Source organism: Taudactylus pleione, unplaced genomic scaffold (assembly GCF_031769625.1).
Source record: "Taudactylus pleione unplaced genomic scaffold, aTauple2 ptg000053l, whole genome shotgun sequence".
Lineage (NCBI taxonomy): Eukaryota > Metazoa > Chordata > Amphibia > Anura > Myobatrachidae > Taudactylus > Taudactylus pleione.
Window position 1 is genome coordinate 37,426,073 of NW_028284455.1, and position 23,824 is coordinate 37,449,896.

Here is a 23,824-nt window from a genome sequence, read left to right on the forward strand (position 1 = left end):
ATGCATCCACTATACCAGGGCCGAAAATAGGATTTTTGTCACCCGGGGCAAGGCAGTAATTTGGCGTCCCCTTGCCCATCATAAGATGGCTTTTTCTGACATAAATTTAATATCCATCCCTTAAAAATATTAGTTAAGGTTTCTTAAATAATGTCCAAATTATTTTATTAAAATTACAAATTTTCGACAGAACAACATATTACACATAATGCCACATATTGTAATGCCCTTTACACATAATGCCACATATTCTAATGCCCTTTACACATAACGCCACATATTGTAATACCCCTTTCACATAATGCCACATATTGTAATGCCCTTTACACATAATGCCACATATTGTAATGCCCTTTACACATAATGCCATATATTATAATGCAATTTACACATAATGCCCCCCCTATAGTAATGCCCCCTGTAGTAGTGCCCCTATAGTAATGCCCCTGCAACAGTGCCCCTATAGTAATGCCCCCTGTAGTAGTGCCCCTATAATAATGCCCCCTGCAGCAGTGCCCCTATAGTAATGCCCCCTGTAGTAGTGCCCCTATAGTAATGCCCCCTGCAGCAGTGCCCCTATAGTAGTACCCCTATAGTAATGCCCTCTGTAGCAGTGCCCCATAGTAATGCCCCCTGTAGTAGTGCCCCTATAGTAATGCCCCTTGCAGCAGTGCCCCTATAGTAATGCCCCCTGCAGCAGTGCCCCTATAGAAATGCCCCCTGCAGCAGTACCCCCATAGTAATGCCCCTGCAGCAGTACCCCTATAGTAATGTCCCCACCAGCAGTGCCCCTATAGTTATGCCCCCTGCAGCCATGCCCCCTTCAGTAGTTCTCCTATAGTAATGCCCCCTGAGGTTATGCTCCCATAGTTATGTCCCCTGCAGCAGTACCCCTATAGTAATGCCCCCTTCAGCAGTGCCCCAATAGTAATGCCCCCATATTAATACCCCATGCAGCAGTGCCCTTATAGTAGTGCCCCCTTCAGCAGTGCTCCTATAGTAATGCCCCCTGAGGTAATTCCCCCATAGTAATGCTACCTGTAGTGCCGCTTACATAACTTACGTTATGACGTCTCTCCCATAGTGCCCGTGGGGGGAGCCGGAAGCTGTAGTTTAGGAGAGAACTCCAGCCTCCGGCTACCGTTGCACTGCAGGGAAGGAGCTTGGTGCCCGCTGGTAATAAAATCCCAGCGAGTGTATGGCAAATGGAGCCTCCCTGCGGCTCCGGGTGCAGCGGTGCTGTCGGTTGCAGGGGCTATGGGCTCCTGATCTGGTACCCAGGTGCACGCGCACCTCCAGATCCCCCCCCCTAGTTGCGGCCCTGACTATACTCAACTCTTCCCATCTGCCAGTGCAAATGTTGGCACTTCTATAAACTCGTGCTCCCAATCTAGGTGCATTGTGGAAATTGAGGTGCCCATTGGTTCTATATTTACATTTATGTTGTGGAACAGGTTTTTTTTGCCCCTGTAAATGACCTTCTATGTAATCAGTGATAGACAGAGACTACAAAAATAAAACAAAGATTTAAAAAACTTTTTTCCATATCTTAAGGAAAACTACAATAAAATAAAATACTTTTTTTGGTGGTACTGTAACTCTGTTTTAAAGCAAGCAAATACAGACTTGTGATAGCAAATATTTCCTAAACATGATTTGTGGTAAAATAAATGTTGTGCTTCTGAATCTTCTCAATACACAAATCTTTGAAATCAACTCATCCTGGCACACAACGGTACATATCAAAGGGTTCTATACCATTAAGGATGGGGAAAGTTGTTAGTATAAACTCTGGCAATTCCTTTACTTGACACATTTGATAGTTACCCACAGGCGATGTGATCTGAGAATGATGCAACAGTAGCATAATTCCTCAGATATATTCAGCTTTTCCATCTATGTCTTTAGAAAGATCAGTGTATTAACACGTTTATTATAAGACTGACTCAAGGGAAAATGGAAAATTAAAGCTATTTGTCAAACAGCAACATTTTGTCACCTGCAGTTACTAAGAAAATATACTCCATCCTCTCTATCTATATACAAGTATATACCACACACTGCAGTGTAACACAAACTATGATTATACCCAGGGAGAACAATAAATATATGTAATGAGAAAAAGACATATAATAATGTCGGAAAGTTACAAATCCTATGTGTGTTAATTATTCTCTGTCACATTCCGGCAAAACGAATTCCTCAGTTGGAGGACTAAGAGCCGAGGGGTTATGGTGGATAGGAAGCAACTGATGGGGTGACAGTAATAATGTCCTCCTTAAAGTCCAAACCCAAATGTTGGCTAGACCTAACCAGAGGCGCGGAGTCTAACCCAATTGGTGGTCTTCACCAGTAACCCCTCCTACTGGGATTTGGGTTTTGCCGCACCAAGTGAGCAGGTCGTGGCCCTCTGGTCAGGTACCTAGGAATGACGGGGAGACCGGGAGATGACACTAGAAGTGAAATGACTGGGAGACTGCGTACGCAGTATATTAATATGGAATGGGGAAGAGAACGCAGGATAATGGGTGCAATGGATACTGTGGAGTGATGCACTGGATTGCACTGTAGGAGAACTTGTAATGGGAAACACTAGAGATCCAAACACAAACTTGTACTGGAAAATATTGCGGGTGATCCAGACGCGGGATTGCTCTAAGAAATGGCACTGGAGATCCAAACACAGGTTTGCTCTGAGAATATTACTAGAGAATATTACTGGTAAATGGTACTGCAGAATAACATTGAAGAATATCGCTGGTGAATGATGCTGCAGAGTAACACTGGAGGATATTACTGGTAAATGGTACTGCAGAATAACATTGAAGAATATTACTGGTGAATGGTGCTGCAGAATAACACTGAAGGATATCACTGGTAAATGGTACTGTAGTATAACACTGAAGGATATCCCTGGTAAATGGTATTGCAGTATAACATTGAAGCTGATGAGGAAACACACAGAGGATATCAGATGAGACTGATGAGAGCACACTGGTGAATTACAGCTAAGTATAAAAAGAGTACTGGAGATAGATACACAGAGTAGCACACTGACAGTACTGAAGTTACAATGGAGTTCAGGACGCAGACGGTGCTAAAGTGATTACTGAAGATCCAGATGCTGATAGTAGTTACTGAAAGTGAATAACAACATGGAGCCTGGAGCGATGTTACAGAATCACAGTCACTGGAGAAGTGAAGTTGAACAGCAGCTTCCTGTTCCTGGAGTCAGACTAAATACCCTTAGGTAGTTGGCCATTGGATCAGAAGATCAGCTGAGTGACCACAGGACTACCATTGGTAGAGACTAGTCATGTGATATGGACGAACATGGCTGTGCCCATGACCGCCACCGTGGGAACCAGGACGCACTCATGGAAGCCCTAGCAGTCCACAGGGAGAATACTCAGCCCACCACTCACCTCCGCCCCCGGCGACTAAACACCTAAACTCAAGGACGCCGGTGCAGCGATGAGTAGCGGCCGATCCCAGGCCACATCCTGACACACTCTATAGTCCAATATCCTATCAGCGCATTCTCTACTTGACAACAATCCTTTATGCAGTATATATTTAAAGTACACAAGTGATGCTAATATATATATCCAAACTCCAGTATATAATATCTGTATAGACAATGAGTGCTTATGTCACTTTTTTATAATCTGTCAATTATATCACTGTAGTGTTGCTTAGAAAACTCTATTATAATGAATTAAAACATAACTATGGGCCTGATTCACTACGGATCGCTATTGCGATCGCAGCTGCGATTACACATGCAGGTCTGCTGTGAAAATATGCTAATTAATGCAATTGCAAAATCTTTACACAGCCAGCATAGAGATGCCCACTACCGCTATCTCACATCCGTAATACCTTGCAGTCCTGCACATACATCGGGAACATCAAGTAACATTGGCTCGTGGTCTAGTTAGAGTTTTAGGCCACACAGCTGATCACTGGAGCCTGGCTCCTGGCTCTGCTTTGCCTGTTAGAGCTGAGCAGGAGTCGGAGAACTGTGGGAAACCTTGCATAACTTTATACGTTGCTAAAACTCCGCCCTTCCTCACTGTGTTGGGCAGCAACTCGATCAAAGGATACCCAAATCCTTAACAGGCATAAACTAAAATACAGTGAGTTGACGTATCACGCCTGGCATTAGTTGGTGCAAGTGAATTGTATATAGTAACTCACATCTATACTATCCACTCTGACTCAAATACAGTGTTGTATCATATAACAGATGAGAAAATAGTAATAATAATGGCTTTTACTGGTACAAGTTGCAAAAATTAATGAGATAACAATACAACAAAAAACAAATATAGTGCATACAAAACAAGTTACATATAATATGTGCCTTAAAAAATTGTATTATCCTTGATAATCAAAAAATGAAAAAGATGCAACAGTCTCAAGAGGTGTGGCGTCCCACACTTCTAACCTAATGATAGAAGAAATTCATAAATTTGAATAGTCTATGTCAAGATGAATATTCTAATTACTAGTCAATTGGGTTGCCGTTGGCATGCATAAGTCTTCACACTGGTGGTGACAATAAGGTACCTGTGCGGGTATGATAGAGATCTGGGATTGCGGAACAGGGGGAAAAGGAAAAAATAGACTCCAGACTGTGCTGCCCAAATTAGCCGGGTGTACGGCTGTTCACCTCTTCCAAGGATCTGTCCGTCGTCCTGCCAATATTGCAGCTGTAGTCTGGGGAGAAGACAACCTCGCCTAAGTCCTCCTTTAGGGAATAAACTCAGCCGGATGTTCCCTCCTCTCACGGAGTCTTACCTTACTCCTCAAAAATATGTGATAATTAGGGTTTGGAGTAAAATTTTAAAAATCCTACTCAAATTGCCCTTTAGTACATTTATGTGAAACTAAAATAATATTAATAAATAGAGCCCCATGTCTCTTAATCTCCAGCCAGTATGTAGTTATTAGGTTGAAATTCATGAGCATGGAGTCCCCCTAATATATTGAAAACAAACATTAATAACTTTGCCAACCTAGTGGTTCCAGTTCCCTGCCAATTATATCAAAGAGTTAAAAAGTAATTGTGAAATTTTAGCTGCTGCCTTTTGATGCATCAAACTTAGTCTACACTGTGAAAAAGCAGGTGAGATTCCTGAGCCGTGTTAACATCATTGTTTCTGTCTGAAAGTGTTATATGTGACTGAGAAGTTAGTGTAGGATGGAGGGCATGGGGTTTTTGCAGTTATTTCAACATGGTCTGAATGTTGACATTGAGGATGCCGAAACATAATTTTAGGGTTAGGTTGCAATTAGGGATAGATTATGATTAGGGTTAGGCTACAATTAGGGTTAGATTATGATTAGGGTTAGGCTACAATTAGGGTTAGATTATGATTAGGGTTAGGCTACAATTAGGTTTAGATTATGATTAGGGTTAGGCTGCAATTAGGTTTAGATTATGATTAGGGTTAGGCTACAATTAGGGTTAGATTATGATTAGGGTTAGGATGCAATTAGGTTTAGATTATGATTAGGGTTAGGCTGCAATTAGGTTTCGAGTATGATTATGGTTAGGCTGCAGTTAGGTTTAGATTATGATTAGGATTAGGTTGCAGTTAGGGTTAGATAATGATTTGGGTTAGGTTGCAATTAGGTTTAGATTATAATTAGGGTTCAGCTGAGTTAGGGTTAGATAATGATTCAGGTTAGGCTACTGTTAGGTTTAGATTATGATTAGGGTTAGGCTGCAATTAGGTTTAGATTATGATTAGGGTTAGGCTACAATTAGGGTTAGATTATGATTAGGGTTAGGATGCAATTAGGTTTAGATTATGATTAGGGTTAGGCTGCAATTAGGTTTAGAGTATGATTATGGTTAGGCTGCAGTTAGGTTTAGATTATGATTAGGATTAGGTTGCAGTTAGGGTTAGATAATAATTTGGTTTAGGCTGCAATTAGGTTTAGAGTATGATTATGGTTAGGCTGCAGTTAGGTTTAGACTATGATTAGGATTAGGTTGCAGTTAGGGTTAGATAATGATTTGGGTTAGGCTGCAATTAGGTTTAGATTATGATTAGGTTTAGGCTGCAATTAGGTTTAGATTATAATTAGGGTTCGGCTGAGTTAGGGTTAGATAATGATTCGGGTTAGGCTACTATTAGGTTTAGATTATGATTAGGGTTAGGCTGCAATTAGATTTAGATTATGATTAGGGTTAGGTTGCAGGTAGGGTTAGATAATGATTTGGTTTAGGCTGCAATTAGGGTTAGGGTTAGGGTTAGACTGCAGTTAGAGTTAGATTATGATTAGGGTTAGGCTGCAATTAGGTTTAGATTATGATTAGAGTTAGGCTGCAATTAGGGTTAGATAATGATTCGGGTTAGGCTGCAATTAGGGTTGGGCTGCAGTTAGAGTTAGATAATGATTAGGGATAGGCTTACAATTTATGTCAGTTCATGTTGTAACACTTGCAGCAAAATAATCTACTATAAATATATGTTAACCATAATTAGAATGGATGTTAACTAATTTGTGTGATTCTGTTATTTTTATTTTTCAGATATTCCAGAAGACCCACAGGTAGCAGAAGAATATTATGAGGATGGATTTGACTCTTGCTCTGAAGATAGTGATACAGAGTTCATAGAAGAAGAAAACTGTGATGAAGAGACACAAATAACTCAAACAACATATCAACAAGTTTGTGAACAATGTTTCTAATTTTTATGGAGGATGGAACAAATTAATGCTAATTGTCTTAAACTAATGTATGGGATTAGGGCCTCATATAGAGACAGGAGTAAATTCAGCTAGAAGATGCAATTTTCTTGCTCTGAAAAGAGGGGGTTTGGCAAATTTGAAACAGACTTGGGACACTTGGGATTGGGCTGCGTATACTCTCACAACTGTAAATGATAGAGTAAACATAAAGCTGACCAATATTTGTGTGCTGCTCGCTGTTCACATCCTGGTTTTGAGAGCTGCTCCTACAAAATTAAACTTCGGCAAAGTGCACTTCCACTTCCTCATCTTAGGAACGTCACCTAAAAAAGGAGGATGTACATAGATTCTCCAGATTACATATGGTTGTACATTCATTTAAAACATTTCAAACATTTCATAATACATCCTACTTCAACTTTAAGACCACCTCGTCCTTTCATTGAATCTGTTAATATGTTTTTCTCAGTTAATCATGAGGGCATTGAGACTGTATTTAATTCATGTGTGATTTTTGTATGTTTTATGGTTATATTTATGAATAAAGGTAATTGCCAGCGGTATATTTCGTTTCGTATTACTGCATCTTGCAGTGATACTGTTATACCGTCAGTATTTCCCATTACTTATCTGTCCAGCTAGGGGTGGTTAAAGAGAGGATAGGGCCTGTGTGCAGACCCTGTGTCAGCCCCCTCCTCTCTGGCAGCGCAGTATGCGCAGGTTTCTGGGAAATTGGTGCCAGCGGCTTATTCAAATGGACTTTTTCTTTACTGTGCATGCCTAGACACCAGAATGGGGGGGGAGCGACTCACCCCCCAAAACATGTGAGAGGCATTAGTATATGCACTGGGTCGCAGGTAGCAGGGTTAGCATGGGGCCGGGCATGGAGATATTTCCCTTTCCACCTCCTTCACCTCCTTTCACCCCACAGTCCTTCTCCGCCCCCTTTTTTCCTCCTCCCTCCTCCACCTAGCTCTGACCCCTACAGTGGCTAGCAGCTGCTGGCTGGTCCCTCCTCTGGGACCACCCATGCTCCCTTCTCCACTCCCACTTTATTCTTATCCTTTTACCCCTCAGCTCCCCTTTATACTTTCTCTCCCCCTTGAACCCAATTGCCTCTCCCACCTTGGACCCAATCGCCCGCGGCACCAAGACCCCCCCCTCGTGGCACCCCCAACCCTCACACAGCACCCCCACTTCGCAGCACACACACACATATATAATATATAGGGGCGCCAAAACGAAATTATATTTTGACACCCCAACCTAAAAACATGATGGCGCCCCTGTGTGAATGCACAAATCACCAGGAAAATGGCCACCAGTCTACCAGCAGATGCAGGACGCCGGAGACTGTGGAGAGGTAAATTTAACTATATATGGGTGTACCACACACCCTGCACCCATTATAGATACGTGTCCAACCTTTTCTCCCTCCTTGGTGGTGTCCTTTCATGTGTTGCTGACAGCCTAATGCTGCTGGTGACAGGAAAATATCAATTGCACATGCATGGCAGCCTTCTGAAGGGCTTCAATGGATCCCCATTTCTGGAAATAGGTTCTTTATCAGTAACACTATCTATAGATGGTGTTACCTAGCTCTGACATTACTTCCCGTTGGTGCATCTGGAGGTAGTGGCTCCCAATTATTTTCATCAGCCACTCTCCTAACTTCCTCTTTTCCTACCACAGCTGAGAGGCAAGGATTTCTCCTACAGAAACAGACTGTAATCACACCAGAACTTGTGTTAAAAATAAGTAGTATTTATTACTAAGAACTCCACCTGCAAGGTTGAGGTGGGGCACATGACTTGCAAAGTCGATTGGCATTAATTACAAATAAGAATAGAATAGTCATGGCAATTGATATCTCACAATTCACTGATTCTATACAATACTACTACTAAACAGACATATTACAGATAACAATATATACTAATTCACAGAGCCGTAACTAGACTTTTTGTGCCCACTGCCAAAAAGAGCATTGCCCCCCCACCCCCCCAATTTTTTAAATATGGACATAAGTGCACCTGAAAAAGGGCCATGGCCTCATGGAGAAGGGCCAGGGGACAGTTAGGGGAGGCCAAGAGATGCTGGTAATAAAGAAGAGGAAGCTACAAGTGAAAATGATATTAAACAGGAAAATTTACAGGCCCAAACAGCACCCCCTGCCCTGCGGTGCCCTGTGCCAGGGCACTGGTCACACTACCCTAGTTACGGCCCTGATAATTCATATCACACTTACTGTAACTAAATATTATATAACACCAAATAAATAATATTAATTTCTATTCACTTACCTATATATCAACTATATATACAGTTAGGTGCATAAATATTGGGACATTGACAGAATTTTCATATTTTGGCCTCTATTCACCACCACAATGGCTTTGAAATGAAACAAACAAGATGTGCTTTAACTGCAGACTTTCAGATTTAATTTGAGGGTAATTACATCCAAATCAGGTGAACGGTGTTGGAATTACAATGGTTTCTATATGTGCCTCCCACTTTTTAAGGGGCCAAAAGTAATGGGACTATCAACTCAAAAGCTATTTCATGGATAGGTGTGGGCTATTCCCTCGTTATTTCATTATCAATTAAGCAGGTAAAAGGTCTGGAGTTGATTCTAGGTGTGACATTTGCATTTGGAATCAGTTGCTGTCGACTCTCAATATGAGATCCAAAGAGCTGTCACTATCAGTGAAGCAAGCCATCATTAGGCTGAAAAATCAAACAAACCCATCAGAGAGATAGCAAAAACATTAGGTGTGGCCAAATCAACTGTTTGGAACATTCTTAAAAAGAAAGAATGCACCGGAGAGCTCAGCAACACCAAAAGACCCGGAAGCCCACGGAAAACAACCGTGGTGGATGACAGAAGAATTATTTCCCTGGTGAAGAAAAACCCCTTCACAACAGTTGGCCAAATCAAGAACACTCTCCAGGAGGTAGGTGTATATGTGTCAAAGTCAACAATCAAGAGAAGACTTCACAAGAGTGAATATAGAGGGTTCACCACAAGATGTAAACCATTGGTGAGCCTCAAAAACAGGAAGATCCGATTACAGTTTGCCAAACAACATCTAAAAAAGCCTTTACAGTTGTGGAACAACATCCTATGGACAGATGAGACAAAGATCAACTTGTACCAGAGTGATGGGAAGAGAAGAGTATGGAGAAGGAAAGGAACTGCTCATGATCCAAAACATACCACCTCATCAGTGAAGTATGGTGGTGGTAGTGTCATGGCGTGGGCATGTATGGCTGCCAATGGAACTGGTTCCCTTGTATTTATTGATGATGTGACTGCTGACAAAAGCAGCAGAATGAATTCTGAAGTGTTTCGGGCAATATTATATGCTCATATTCAGTCAAATGCTTCAGAACTCATTGGATGGCGCTTCGCAGTGCAGATGGACAATGACCAGAAGCATACTGCAAAAGCAACCAAAGAGTTTTTTAAGGCTAAAAAGAGGAATGTTATGCAATGGCCAAGTCAATCCCCTGACCTGAATCCGATTGAGCATGCATATCACTTGATGAAGACAAAACTGAAGGGAAAATGCCCCAAGAACAAGCAGGAACTGAAGACATTTGCAGTAGAGGCCTGGCAGAGCATCACCAGGGATGAAACCCAGCGTCTGGTGATGTCTATGCGTTCCAGACTTCAGGCTGTAATTGTCTGCAAAGGATTTGCAAGAAAGTATTAAAAAGTGAAAGTTAGATTTAGGATTGTTTAGTTTGTCCCATTACTTTTGGCCCCTTAAAAAGTGGGAGGCACATATAGAAACCATTGTAATTCATACACCGTTCACCTGATTTGGATGTAATTACCCTCAAATTAAATCTGAAAGTCTGCAGTTAAAGCACATCTTGTTTGTTTCATTTCAAAGCCATTGTAGTGGTGAATAGAGGCCAAAATATGAAAATTCTGTCAATGTCCCAATATTTATGCACCTGACTGTAGGTACTTTGGCAGTATGCTTTCATTCTATGCAATCAACACTGTCTATGAACCTCACTTAACTAACTACAATTATTACAGTTGTCTAACTAACAAGAATGTCCAGCACACAATTAACAAGATAGTTCCTACTACAGGGTGTGAACATTGGTATACTTGAGTTGCATTTGGGTCTTTGTGTGCACAAGTTTGGGTCCTTACACAGTGTTGCAGCACTGAAGTACAATCTTTAAAAGTTAATTCCCGTCTCTCTCAAAATAGCAGTTGGCAAAAGTACAAACAAATAGCAATGGTTTTATCTCATAGCTCAGCAGAAGATAGGCTTTCTCCCCAATAGATGGAGTGGAACAGCATACCTCCCAACTGTCCTGCATTCAGCAGGACAATCCCGTTTCTCTGCTCCCGTGGAGGGGGGAGCTGGGGGGGAGCACACACCGCTGCTCTGTATAGCAGAGCAGCAGGTAAGCACGGGATCTATTCACAGTGGAGAGGGAGCCTGGGGGCAGCCCAGCACCCCCATTTGCTCCCACAGTGACGTGAATGGGAATGCCTCGAGACTCCACCCCAGTTCCCGCTAGACCATGCCCCCTTTCAGCAAAGCTCTGCCTGCCTATGGTGCGCGAGATGTCCTGCATCCTGAAGCTAAAAAGTTGGGAGATATGTAACAGTATAACTTGATTGTGGCACTACAAGCCTCAGCACTTAACCTCTTGCAGTTTGTATGCACCAAAACTGATGGCAATTTGTTCTGGGACACTTGATGGACTCCGTAATACTTGTCTACTCATCATGCACTCTGACCTCCTCTCAGTCGTCCACTCTCTTGCTGGACTGTCACTGCTGCCAAAGATCATGGGAGCTTACAATCATGCCACCCTCTTCCTGTTTCTTCCCTATGTGTATAGACTACTACATGACCACACTGTGTAATGGTGGCTAAGATGGCTACCTCCTACGCCGACATGGGAGTGGCTGTAGTGCATGAGTGTCTACAATTCTCTCTACTCAGGGCATCTACTTCCCCCCATCACTGTACTCACAGGCTGAGCTCCAACACCAACCACTTTGACACCAGCCATTGTCCTTCGCCGCTCTCCATACCCATCTCTCACTGTGCATGTGCCTGGATATTACTCTATCCAGGGTATGCTGGGAAATGTAGTTATGGACTCCAGTGCAAATCGTCAGTAATTAGAAGTGTAACGGAATCGTGAGATTTTACATTTTTATCATTCAGGAGTTAAAAGAAAGACGATGCCGTAGTGCTGTCGCTTTTGGAGATGAGTTAATAGTTACGCATGTTCCTGTCAACCTCTGCAGGCTGCATGCTGAATCTTTTGGTGTTCAGCATGTGACGTCAACCTTCTTAAAAACGTGGTGATAATTAGAGATGTGAGCTGACCCCTATGCTTTGGTATTTGTTTTGGATCTGGATTCATCTTTGTGTTTTGGTTTGCAAAACCACCCTCAAATGTTTAGGTTTTGGACCTGTTTTTTTTTTTAAAGTTAAAAAAAAAATTATCTAAAATCATGAAAATTTTGCAATCCAAAACCTGAAATTCGGATATAAAATCCGAATTCTGGACCACGGGAAGATCAAAACTGCAACTCGGATCTGTCCGGATCTCCTCAGGAGATCAGAACCGTGACTCAGATCTGTCCTGATTCACAAAATTCAGATGGATTTGGATTTCTGGTGAACCGAACCGCTCATCTCTAGTAATAATATTATGTATTATAATTCAGAAGGATATTTTTTCATTAAAATTGCTAAGCTAAAGTTTACCTGTGTTGACTAATTATTACAATGTTTACCTTATAGTTCCAAACAGTCTCTTTTGTAGATTGTCACAATTCACGGATGGATACGAGACCCAGTACTGAGACGCGGAGTCTAACGTGCCGGTGTTATTCACTAGGGACCCCGCAAGGGAGTATGGACTTAGCTGCGTCTGACACGCAGGTTGCGGCCCTCAGACCTGGTACCCTAATACAGGCACTGCTGTATTTAGGAATGAAGCAGTGCACAATGATAGCATACAGTGTAGTCGACAAGCCGGGTCAGCACCAAACAGATAAGACATAGAACAGGTCACAGTGAATAGCCAAGGTCAAAACCAGGATATCAAGCGCAGTACAAGGGGTGAGACGGAATCAGGTCACCAACAAAGCCAAGGTCAGGAACAAACAGTAAGGATCACTAGGAATGCTGGAGTATGGTTGGGAGCCTATAATCTGGCACTGGGATGTGCTCAGGAACCCCCTTATATAGACTGTGCCTATAAAATTCTCGCCAAAATAACATCAAGTTTGGCGCCTCTGCCCTTTCAATTTTACACAGGATCAAAAGAAAAGAAGAAAACTGAAATGACCCGTGTAGTGCACAGTAACTTAAAATATAACTTTTATTGTTCAATGTTTAATACCACAATTTGAAATGTAGCGAAAATAGTTAAAAAAATAGTAGAGGTGTGTTGTAAAGTGAAGAAATGTGATTTAAAAAGCAGCGCACTCACAAACCCATTGTGTGTCACAATAGAACTTGTCTGGCGTGTTATTTATATATGTCTTTTATGTATCTCACTTATATTGGGAGCAATACCTTACATAAGTGTATATTCAGTACTCTCACATATGGTTATTAATAACATGTAAATTCCATTATATCATCCTGTTAGGTTTCTAATATATTTGTGTTGTTATATTGCCAGTTATCAAGTGATATCCACACTACAAAACCATTGATAAGTGAGATGGAAAAAAAAGTGCATATTGAATAAACCTGCCCATTTTCACTCTGTCTTTAGTACACCTGACCTGTATTTCTAGTCAGGAGATAGTTCTCATTAATCACTATTGTGATTATAGTGAGAGTGATTTCTATATTCCACACAGTTCTATTGTGTCCAAAAGAAATAAATGACAGAAGGCTTATAGGTATTATTAATAGATTTCGTTTGGAGATGGTTGTATAAATCTCTTTGTATGGAAAAGATTGTTGCTGGGAGATATGCAGATTTATCACTCACAGTATAACATCACCCCTATCTTTTTCCTTTTTGATGATGTCACACATATTCAGAACCCTCTCGGGATTAGTTTATACTGATATCACTTGAATAAATCATTTGGTAGCATATTAAGACATGTGGGGTGGTGCAACGTGCGCCGTCTAGTGCGCCACCTTTTTAATCACATTTCTTTACTTTATAACACACCTCTACTATTTTTTAACCTATTTCAAATTGTGGTATTAAACATTGAACAATAAAAGTTATATTGTAAGTTACTGTGCACTACACGGGACATTTCAGTTTTCTTCTTTTTCTTTTGAAATTGTATCATATTTGTCCGTAGATGCACCCCTCAGCTGTGACATCAATTTTTGAATAACAAGTTATGAGAGTCTCTGCTTTTCCTTATTAGGAGTCAATAATAATATCTTGTGCGACTGTATACACTAATGTTCTTAAATTTTACACAGGACGCAGTGCGCGTCCTATTGGCAGCCACGGCCGCCTGTGTTCCGGACCTGCTGTGGGGGGAAGGAAGTAGGAAGCCTGGATCAGCAGCGGCCGCCAGGGACTGCATGACCGCTGCCCAGTGCCCGATTAATGTCCACATGGGCCTGGAGCAGAAATTCATATAGGGCCTATTGTGTGCCGCTGCAGGGGTGTGACAAGTGCCGCAGTAGTGTGACTGGTGATGTGGGGTCGTGACCAGTGCGGTGTAGGTGTGGTATACATAGGGGTGTGGCCTGTGCTGTGGGTGTGTTTAGTTCCATGGAGGGCATAGCTGGCGCCTACCTTCAACCTTGTGAAAGGATGTAAGCTGTATTGTCTGCCTTTCCTTGTGGCTAGAATAGTGTAGATTTATAAAACAAAAAAAGAAATCCAAAGTTATTGGCATATTTTTTCTATAAGTGTTATCAAAACTTCATTATATATATATATATATATATATATATATATATATATATATATATATATATATATAGTAAATTGGGAGGGTGCACACTTAAAGGAACCCAAGCGGGTGTAGTGTGGTATATTGAAGGGAAGGTTAGGCTGTTAGGTGAGGAGTATAGAGTTAGACACTAGGGAAGGTTAGGGTTAGGCAGTGGGGGGCGGACAGAGTTAGGCACTGCAGGGAAGGTTAGGAGCTAGGGAGAGGTTACTGTTAGACTGCGTGGGGGGAGGAGGTTAGGAACTACAGGGAAGGTTAGGACAGGGGTGCACCTCTCCAGAGTCCTGGATCCACTGCAGCAGGGCTGCATAAATCACCTAGAAAATGGCCTCCAGCCATTTTCCCGGTGTTTTGCGTACGTGCAGTAGTGAAATCACCAGGAAAATGGCTACTTTGCCATTTCCCCAGTGACATGCACAGTACACTCTGGGCACAGACTAGTGCACAGAGTCTAGTGCTGCACTCAGTGCGCTGCCAGCTGCTGGGGAAAGAGGAGGCGGCCTGTCTGCATTCCCCGTCCGGGGCCCCTTCCTCTCTTACTATGACCCTGGCTTAGGGATAGGGGGGAATACTTGCCGGAGGGCTGGAGCAGCAGAGGTCATCACTGCTGGGTCCTCAGAGCTGTACGTGTGTGTATATATATATATATATATATACTGATGTATGCAAATATAATGCCGAAGCTGTGTTGTTGTTAAGAGCATAGAGAGCTGCACCCCCCGCTGACTTTTTGCAGGAACCCAGCCAAGCATTTTTTGTACAGGAGAGCCGAACCACACGGACATTGTTTATACGTGTGTGTGTGTGTGTGTGTATATATTAGGGGTGTGCACCGGCCACTTTTCGTGTTTTGGTTTTGGATCTGGATCTTTCTTCGTGTTTTGGATCTGGATTGGTTTTGCCAAAACCACCCTTCCGTATTTTCGGTTCTGGGTTTTGTGTTTTGGATCTGTATTTTTTTTTAAAAAAGCATAAAAACAGCTAAAATCACAGAATTTGTAGGTTTTTCTGCTCCTATGCTATTATTAACCTCAATAACCTTAATTTCCACTCAATTCCAGTCTATTCTGAACACCTCACACCTCACAATAGTGTTTTTATGTCCAAAAGGTTGCACCGAGGTAGCTGGATGACTATGCTAAGCGACACGAGTGGGCGGCACAAACACGTGACCCATCTAGGCGTGAAACTGCAGTGGCAGACAGGACGGCAGTTTGAAAAACTAGACCCCAAACTGTACATAATGCAAAGAAAAAAAAGAGGTGCAAGATGGAATTGTCCTTGGGCCCTCCCACCCACCCTTATGTTGTATAAACAGGACATGCACACTTTAACAAACCAATCATTTCAGCGCCAGGGTCTGCCACACAACTGTGGCTGAAATGATTGGTTCGTTTGGGCCCCCACAAAACAAGCTGGCAATTAATCTGTCCCTGCACAAACTGGCTCTACGGAGGCAAGATGTCATCCTCATCCTCCTCATCCACCGATTCCTCACCCTCTTCAGTGTGTACATCCTCATCCTCACAGAGTATTAATTCGTCCCCGCTGGAATCCACAACCACAGGTCCATCTGTACGTTCTGGAGGCTGGTCTCCCTGGAAGAGTTGATAATTCATTTTATGAACATCATCTTCTCCACATTTTGTGGAAGCAACCTCCTACGCCTTTCGCTGACAAGGTTCCCGGCTGCACTAAACACTCTTTCGGAGTACACACTGGAGGGGGGGCAACTCAGGTAAAATAGAGCCAGTTTGTACAGGGACCTCCAAATTGCTTCTTTTTCCTGCCAGTACAGGTACGGTCTGACATGCCTACTTGGATGCTGTCACCGATGTAATCTTTTAACAGACAGACGCACGCTTGTCGCTGCTGCTTTGAGGATGCAAGTGCGGCTACAGCCCACACAATTCATAAAGACAGAAAAAAAAAGAAGAATATTTTTATTGTTTGTGTAGCACACTTTGAGGGTGTCACCACCCTTTAACAGACAGACGCACGCTTGTCGCTGCTGCTTTGAGGATGCTAGTGCGGCTACATCGCACACAAGTCACAAACACATTAAAAAAATTGTTTTTTATTTCTTGGAGCACTTTGAGAGTTACACCACCCTTTAACAGACAGACGCACGCTTGTCGCTGCTGCTTTGAGGACAGTATCATATGCAGTGACAGTAGACTTGTCAGAAATTGTTGGCACGTCCTTCAGTCCGGGCCAGATGTCCAAACCAGCCCTTGACTTATGACACAGGCGCACGCTTGGCGCTGCTACTATGTTGATGCACGTGCGGCTACATCGCACACAAGTCACAAACACATAAAAAAAATAGTTTTTTATTTTTTGGAGCACTTTGAGGGTTACACCACCCTTTAACAGACAGACACACGCTTGTCGCTGCTGCTTTGAGGATGCAAGTGCGGCTACAGCCCACACAATTCACAAAGACAGAAAAAAAAAGAACAATATTTTTATTGTTTGTGTAGCACACTTTGAGGGTGTCACCACCCTTTAACAGACAGACGCACGCTTGTCGCTGCTGCTTTAAGGATGCAGGTGCGGCTACAGCCCACACATTTCACAAAGACCGAAAAAAAAAGAACAATATTTTTATTGTTTGTGTAGCACACTTTGAGGGTGTCACCACCCTTTAACAGACAGACGCACGCTTGTCGCTGCTGCTTTGAGGATGCAGGTGGAATCTAGACGGGATTTGGAACCAGGGATACACTACCTCCATCAATTGTCTAAATCCCACTGCACTAATGGCGGATACCGGACGCACGTCTAACACCAACATAGCAGTCAAGGCCTCAGTTATACGTTTTGCTTCAGGATGACTGCTGTCGTACTTCATCCTCATCGCTAGGGACTGTTGGAGGGTCAATTGTTTAGTAAAAGTAGTGATGTTCCTACTTCCTCTCTGGGATGATGAACAACTCCCAGCAGCAGCAACAGCACTAGGAGGAAGTGGTTCTTGATCTTTCCCTATTTTATTTTTATCGGAGAAAGTTTGGTCCTCCATTTATGTTATATTGATATATACGTGCGGCTAAAGCGCACACAAACACAGAAAATATTTTTTTATTTTTGCTGGAGAGTAGTGCACTTTGTGGGTTACACCACCCTTTAAGAAATGAGCCAGCCGGCTCTTTACTTATGGGACACAGGCGCACGCTTGGCGCTGCTCCTTTGTTGATGCACGTGCAGCCACAGTGTACACAAGTCACAAACACAGAAAATATTTTTTTGGGGGGTTTGGACTGGAGTGTACTTTGGGGGTTACAGCACCCTTTAACGGTCAAGCCAGCCGGCCCTTTACTTATGACACAGGCGCACGCTTGGCACTACTTTGTTGATGCACGTGCGGCTACTGCGCACACAATTCACAAACACAGAAAATATATATTTTTTTGGTTTGGACTGGAGTGTACTTTGGGGGTTACAGCACCCTTTAACGGTCAAGCCAGCCGGCCCTTTACTTATGACACAGGCGCACGCTTGGCACTACTTTGTTGATGCACGTGCGGCTACTGCGCACACAATTCACAAACACAGAAAATATATATTTTTTTGGTTTGGACTGGAGTGTACTTTGGGGGTTACAGCACCCTTTAACGGTCAAGCCAGCCGGCCCTTTACTTATGACACAGGCGCACGCTTGGCACTACTTTGTTGATGCACGTGCGGCTACTGTGCACACAATTCACAAACACAGAAAATATATATTTTTTTGGTTTGGACTGGAGTGTACTTTGGGGGTTACAGCACCCTTTAATGGTCAAGCCAGCCGGCCCTTTACTTATGACACAGGCGCACGCTTGGCACTACTTTGTTGATGCACGTGCGGCTACTGCGCACACAATTCACAAACACAGAAAATATATATTTTTTTGGTTTGGACTGGAGTGTACTTTGGGGGTTACAGCACCCTTTAACGATCAAGCCAGCCGGCCCTTTACTTATGAAACAGGCGCACGCTTGGCACTACTTTGTTGATGCACGTGCGGCTACTGCGCACACAATTCACAAACACAGAAAATATATATTTTTTTGGTTTGGACTGGAGTGTACTTTGGGGGTTACAGCACCCTTTAACGATCAAGCCAGCCGGCCCTTTACTTATGAAACAGGCGCACGCTTGGCACTACTTTGTTGATGCACGTGCGGCTACTGCGCACACAATTCACAAACACAGAAAATATAAATTTTTTTGGCTTGGACTGGAGTGTACTTTTGGGGTTACAGCACCCTTTAACGGTCAAGCCAGCCGGCCCTTTACTTATGACACAGGCGTACGCTTGGCACTACTTTGTTGATGCACGTGCGGCTACTGCACACACAATTCACAAACACAGAAAATATATATTGTTTTGGTTTGGACTGGAGTGTACTTTGGGGGTTACAGCACCCTTTAACGGTCAAGCCAGCCGGCCCTTTACTTATGACACAGGCGCACGCTTGGCACTACTTTGTTGATGCACGTGCAGCTACTGCGCACACAATTCACAAACACAGAAAATAATTTTTTTTTTGGTTTGGACTGGAGTGTACTTTGGGGGTTACAGCACCCTTTAACGGTCAAGCCAGCCGGCCCTTTACTTATGACACAGGCGCACGCTTGGCACTACTTTGTTGATGCACGTGCGGCTACTGCGCACACAATTCACAAACACAGAAAATAATTTTTTTTTTGGTTTGGACTGGAGTGTACTTTGGGGGTTACAGCACCCTTTAACGGTCAAGCCAGCCGGCCCTTTACTTATGACACAGGCGCACGCTTGGCACTACTTTGTTGATGCACGTGTGGCTACTGCGCACACAATTCACAAACACACAAAAATATTATTTTTTTAGCACTTGGGGGGAGCACCCCTGATGGACAGAGCACCCCCTGGACAACACTACAGCACCCCTTTAGGACTGGGACACTGCACAGGACTTTGGAGTGGACACAGCCCCTATGGAGAACTGACTGCACAACACAGTCCAGCCAGCCCCTATGTTCTTTGGAGTAGTGCATACAGCAGCACAGCGCAGCACAGCACCGCACAACACTACTCTGCACTACACTACACTACACTACACAGCCCAGCCAGCCCTAACTCCCACCCTCCCTCTTCACTGTCCACAGCCGAGTGAGAAAATGGTGCCGACGCGGGTACCTTATATAGGTTCCAAAACCCGCGAGACTCGGAAGGCGGGATGATGACGTTTTGCCTCGATTTCAGATCCGAGTCAGGCGGGAAAAGTCGAGCCTGACTCGGATCTGCCTCGGATCGGGGGGGCTTGGGGGGGTTCGGATTTCAGAAATCCGAACCCGCTCACCCCTAGTATATATATATATATATATATATACGAACACACATATTTATGTATATATATATATACACACACACATAATCACACACGTACACATGCAGTTTACATATATATATATATATATATATGTATATATATATAAACATACATACATACAAACACACATATGTATAAATATATATATGCATACATGCATACATAACATACATATATGTACTTGTGTACCCACCTAATTTAAGACCTATATACATATCTATGTAGACAGATCTGTCAATGTATATAATATATATACACATACACACACACACAGGGGCCAGATATTATGATTACACTGACCTGTTGAAGGACTCTGAGCATGCTGGGACCTGGGCTGCTTTCCTTCCTGAGCTAGGACACAGCTTTCGAGTAGGACAGCACAGGAGGCGGAGCTTGAGACGACTTGTGGACGGAGCTTCAGTGGCCAGTGGTGGGCAAGGCTTTGGGACTGCCAGTGAGTAGACCCACCGAGGGGGGGAAGTGGGGGTTAGAGTTGGCTAAACTTCGGGCGGCAGGGAGGTGAGTGAGCTGGGCAGTGAGATGGACTGTTGGTGGTGACAGGAAAAAAACACATTTTTTTTCCTGTCTGCACTGCAGTCTGTGTATCCTGTGGGCCTATTTCCAATGGGAGGCCTGAAGCTGTAGCTCCACCCTCCCCATTGTTAATCCAGCCCTGCCGCTGCCCTCTGGCGACCTGGTAAGTGACAGCCGGTGTCCGGCATGCTTTGACATTACCTCCCCATCTAGGGGTAGGCAAAGACACATGGTTTGTCAGGAAATCTTTTTTGGAACTTCTGAAGAACCGAGGAGCATGAACATCTGAAGCCTTCAACCAACAGCGCTCCTTGAGACCATACCCCTTCCGGTCTACCAGAAATTGAAAATAACCTGTACAAATCCTGGAGTCTAAGATCTGCTTCACCTTGTATTTCTCCTGATGACCCACTGAAATCTCATAGGCACGACTGCAGGATGCAGAAAACCGATTAATCACTAAAGGTTTGAGAAGGGAGACATGAAAAACATTAGGAATTCTGAGTGTACCTGGAAGCTTCAGATGAAATGTCACTGCATTGATCACCTAAAGGATCTGGAAGGGACCAATGAATCTGGGAGCGAATTTCATGGTGGGAGCCTTCAATCTTCATCCATACCTTGTCACCAGGTCTCAGTAAAGAAGCCCCCCTCCTCTTCCTGTCAGCAAAGAATTTGTACCTGAAAGAGGCATTGCACAGATTCCTTTTGACCTCGCTCCAAATTTTGACAAACCGCCCAGTAGTAGCATGAACTGCTGGAAGGGGAACTGATTGGCAAGAGGGTAACTCTGGCAAGACAGGATGGAACCTATTGAATGAAAAAGGGAAAGAACCCAGATGCCTCATGAAAAAGAGTATTATGGGTGAATTCTGCCCATGGTAACATTCGTCCTGATTAGCGGAGACATAAATTCTGATAAATTTCTCAAATTCCTGATTTACACGTTCTGTCTTTCCGTTAGTCTGGGGTGATATGCAGAAGAAAACTTCAGGCAGATATTAAAACACTTGCAGAGTGTTCTCCAAAACTTGGATGTAAACTGCACCCCTCGGTTCTAAATGATTTCCTTGGGAAATCCATGCAGTCTAAAAATTTAAATAATAAAAGTGTCTGCCAACTTTTGGACTGAAGGCACAACTTTCAAAGGTACATAATGAGCTGCCTTGAAAACCTATCCACCACCACCCAGATGGTATTGAATCAGTGACATGAGGGTAATTCCACAATAAAGTCCATAGAAATATGGGTCCATGGTCGACTTGGTGTGGATAATGGGTGTAAAGGTCCATAAGCAACTTGAGGCTGGACTTTATGTTGAGCACAGATGGAACAGGCCACTACAAAATCCTTCACATCCCTTCTATCAGACGGCCACCAGTACTGTCTAAGAATCAAGTCCAAAGTTTTCTTGAACTCAGTGTGACCAGTGAAACGAGATGCATGAGCCCACTAGAGTAATTTGGGATGCAATTATGGAGTTATGAATGATTTTCCAGATGGAACCTTTACTCTGCTGATCACGGCAAAAAAGCAGGCTGGATCGAGAATGGGCTTGGTCTTGCTGGATAACTCCTCCTCAGCAGTACTGTATGCATGGAAAAATTCATCTGCATTAACATTACTTGTAGCCTGATCGATAGGTGATGACCAGATTGAATCGATCAAAGAATAATGACCACCTGGCCTGATGGTAGTTTATGTGATTTGGGGATGTGTGACTGGCACCGAGTTTCATACAAAAAGGGATCCAATTGGATATGCAGCCATGAACAGCAGGGGCTTTTCAACAGAGCTCCTCAAATAGACGATAGAAAAAAAGGGGTTGGTTCTGGCGCTTCCGTAGGATCTATGGATATCTTGGTGTTCCGCTCATGGGATAAAGAGATAAAAAATATATACAGTGTAAATCCATAAATATTAGCAAATAAGAAATAGCGATGTAAGAATCACACTCACCCTTTTTCAGTGAGTGTGTAGCATTGGACCTAATAATCACCGTGGTCCTACGGTAGTTGCCAATTGCAACAATGACGTCACAGATGGTTTCACTGGATATCTTCGAATGGTCAGAGGGAGAAAAACATAGAGAGCACTTTCATGGTGCAGATCAATGTGTTTCAGGAAACCAGATTATAGCCAGTGCATTATTGTGCTCACCTTTTATAATGTATCATATGATCTTTGGACATTTATTTCTTGAGAAATAATGTTCCAAAAATTTTTTTTAATTAATTTTATTTCCTCAACAAAAATATTTTCCAGAAACAGTATTTAAGATGTGTGCTTATATATATATATATATATAAAAGGTCATACATAACCATTTAATCACATCAAAATAGAATAAGAACATATATGACAATAAAATACTAGAGAAACATATTTTTTTAAAAATAAAAATATTTAGTAATAAAATTATTTCTTAAAAAATAAAAAATGTTTGATAAAAATGGGTAATAAAAAATGGAGAGTACCAAATATCAAGCAACGCATTTCACAGAGCCTCGCATTTTGCAGAGCCTCATGTAGACAGAGGCTCTGCGAAACGCGTTGCTTGATATTCGGTACTCTCCATTTTTTATTACCCATATTTATCAAACATTTTTTATTTTTTATTTTTTCATTTTTTAAGAAATAACTTTATTACTAAATATTTTTATTATGTCATTGATGTGCTATCTGGGACCGTCTTATTGTGGGGGTGGGACATGTTGTCGGGGACCCTTGGTCCAGCGGGACCAGAGACATTTTCTCCTCTCCTCATTTTTTTGACAGTCTACAGTGGCACATCATTATTATGGCTCCCTTGTTAGTCTAGTTTTACATATAGCACCAATTGCCGTTACCCTTAAGTTCCCTTTTCTCTTTCCTGATGGTTTTAGTACATACACTCTATACAGTTCTGTTCCCCTCTCTCATCCTGATTTTTCTGATACATATTTAATAGGATTCTGAGATTTATATATTTTCTGGTTTTTGAATATAGGTATAATATAAACTGGTAATATTAATAAGCATAAATAGGCTCAGGTATATTATTCCTCCATTGGTAGGACTGACACCCATATCTCAAGCGATTTAGTATCTGAACAAGCATTGGATACTTTCAGAATGGGTTAACATTTGATTATATCTCTTTATATAAATTAATTTTCTTTTAGATATTATAGACCGTTTATCCTCATATCTTATATTGACATTTTAGTCTCTATGGTTAAATATTATTTAGAGATAAGATAGAGTAGATATCATTTAAATAGTATTTTAATAGTTTTTAAAATATTC

At 42.5% G+C, this 23,824-nt stretch overlaps 1 protein-coding gene across 1 annotated transcript in view; it reads left to right on the forward strand.

Annotated features, from left to right (window-relative positions):
- The window catches only part of NEK11 (NIMA related kinase 11), a 426,840-nt gene that overhangs the window by 322,093 nt on the left and 80,923 nt on the right, over positions 1–23,824 (forward strand). Inside the window, exon 13 of the mRNA XM_088463785.1 lies at positions 6,548–6,687. Within this exon, the coding sequence (XP_088319911.1) occupies positions 6,548–6,687 (140 nt within the window). The remainder of the gene's footprint in view (positions 1–6,547; positions 6,688–23,824) is intronic.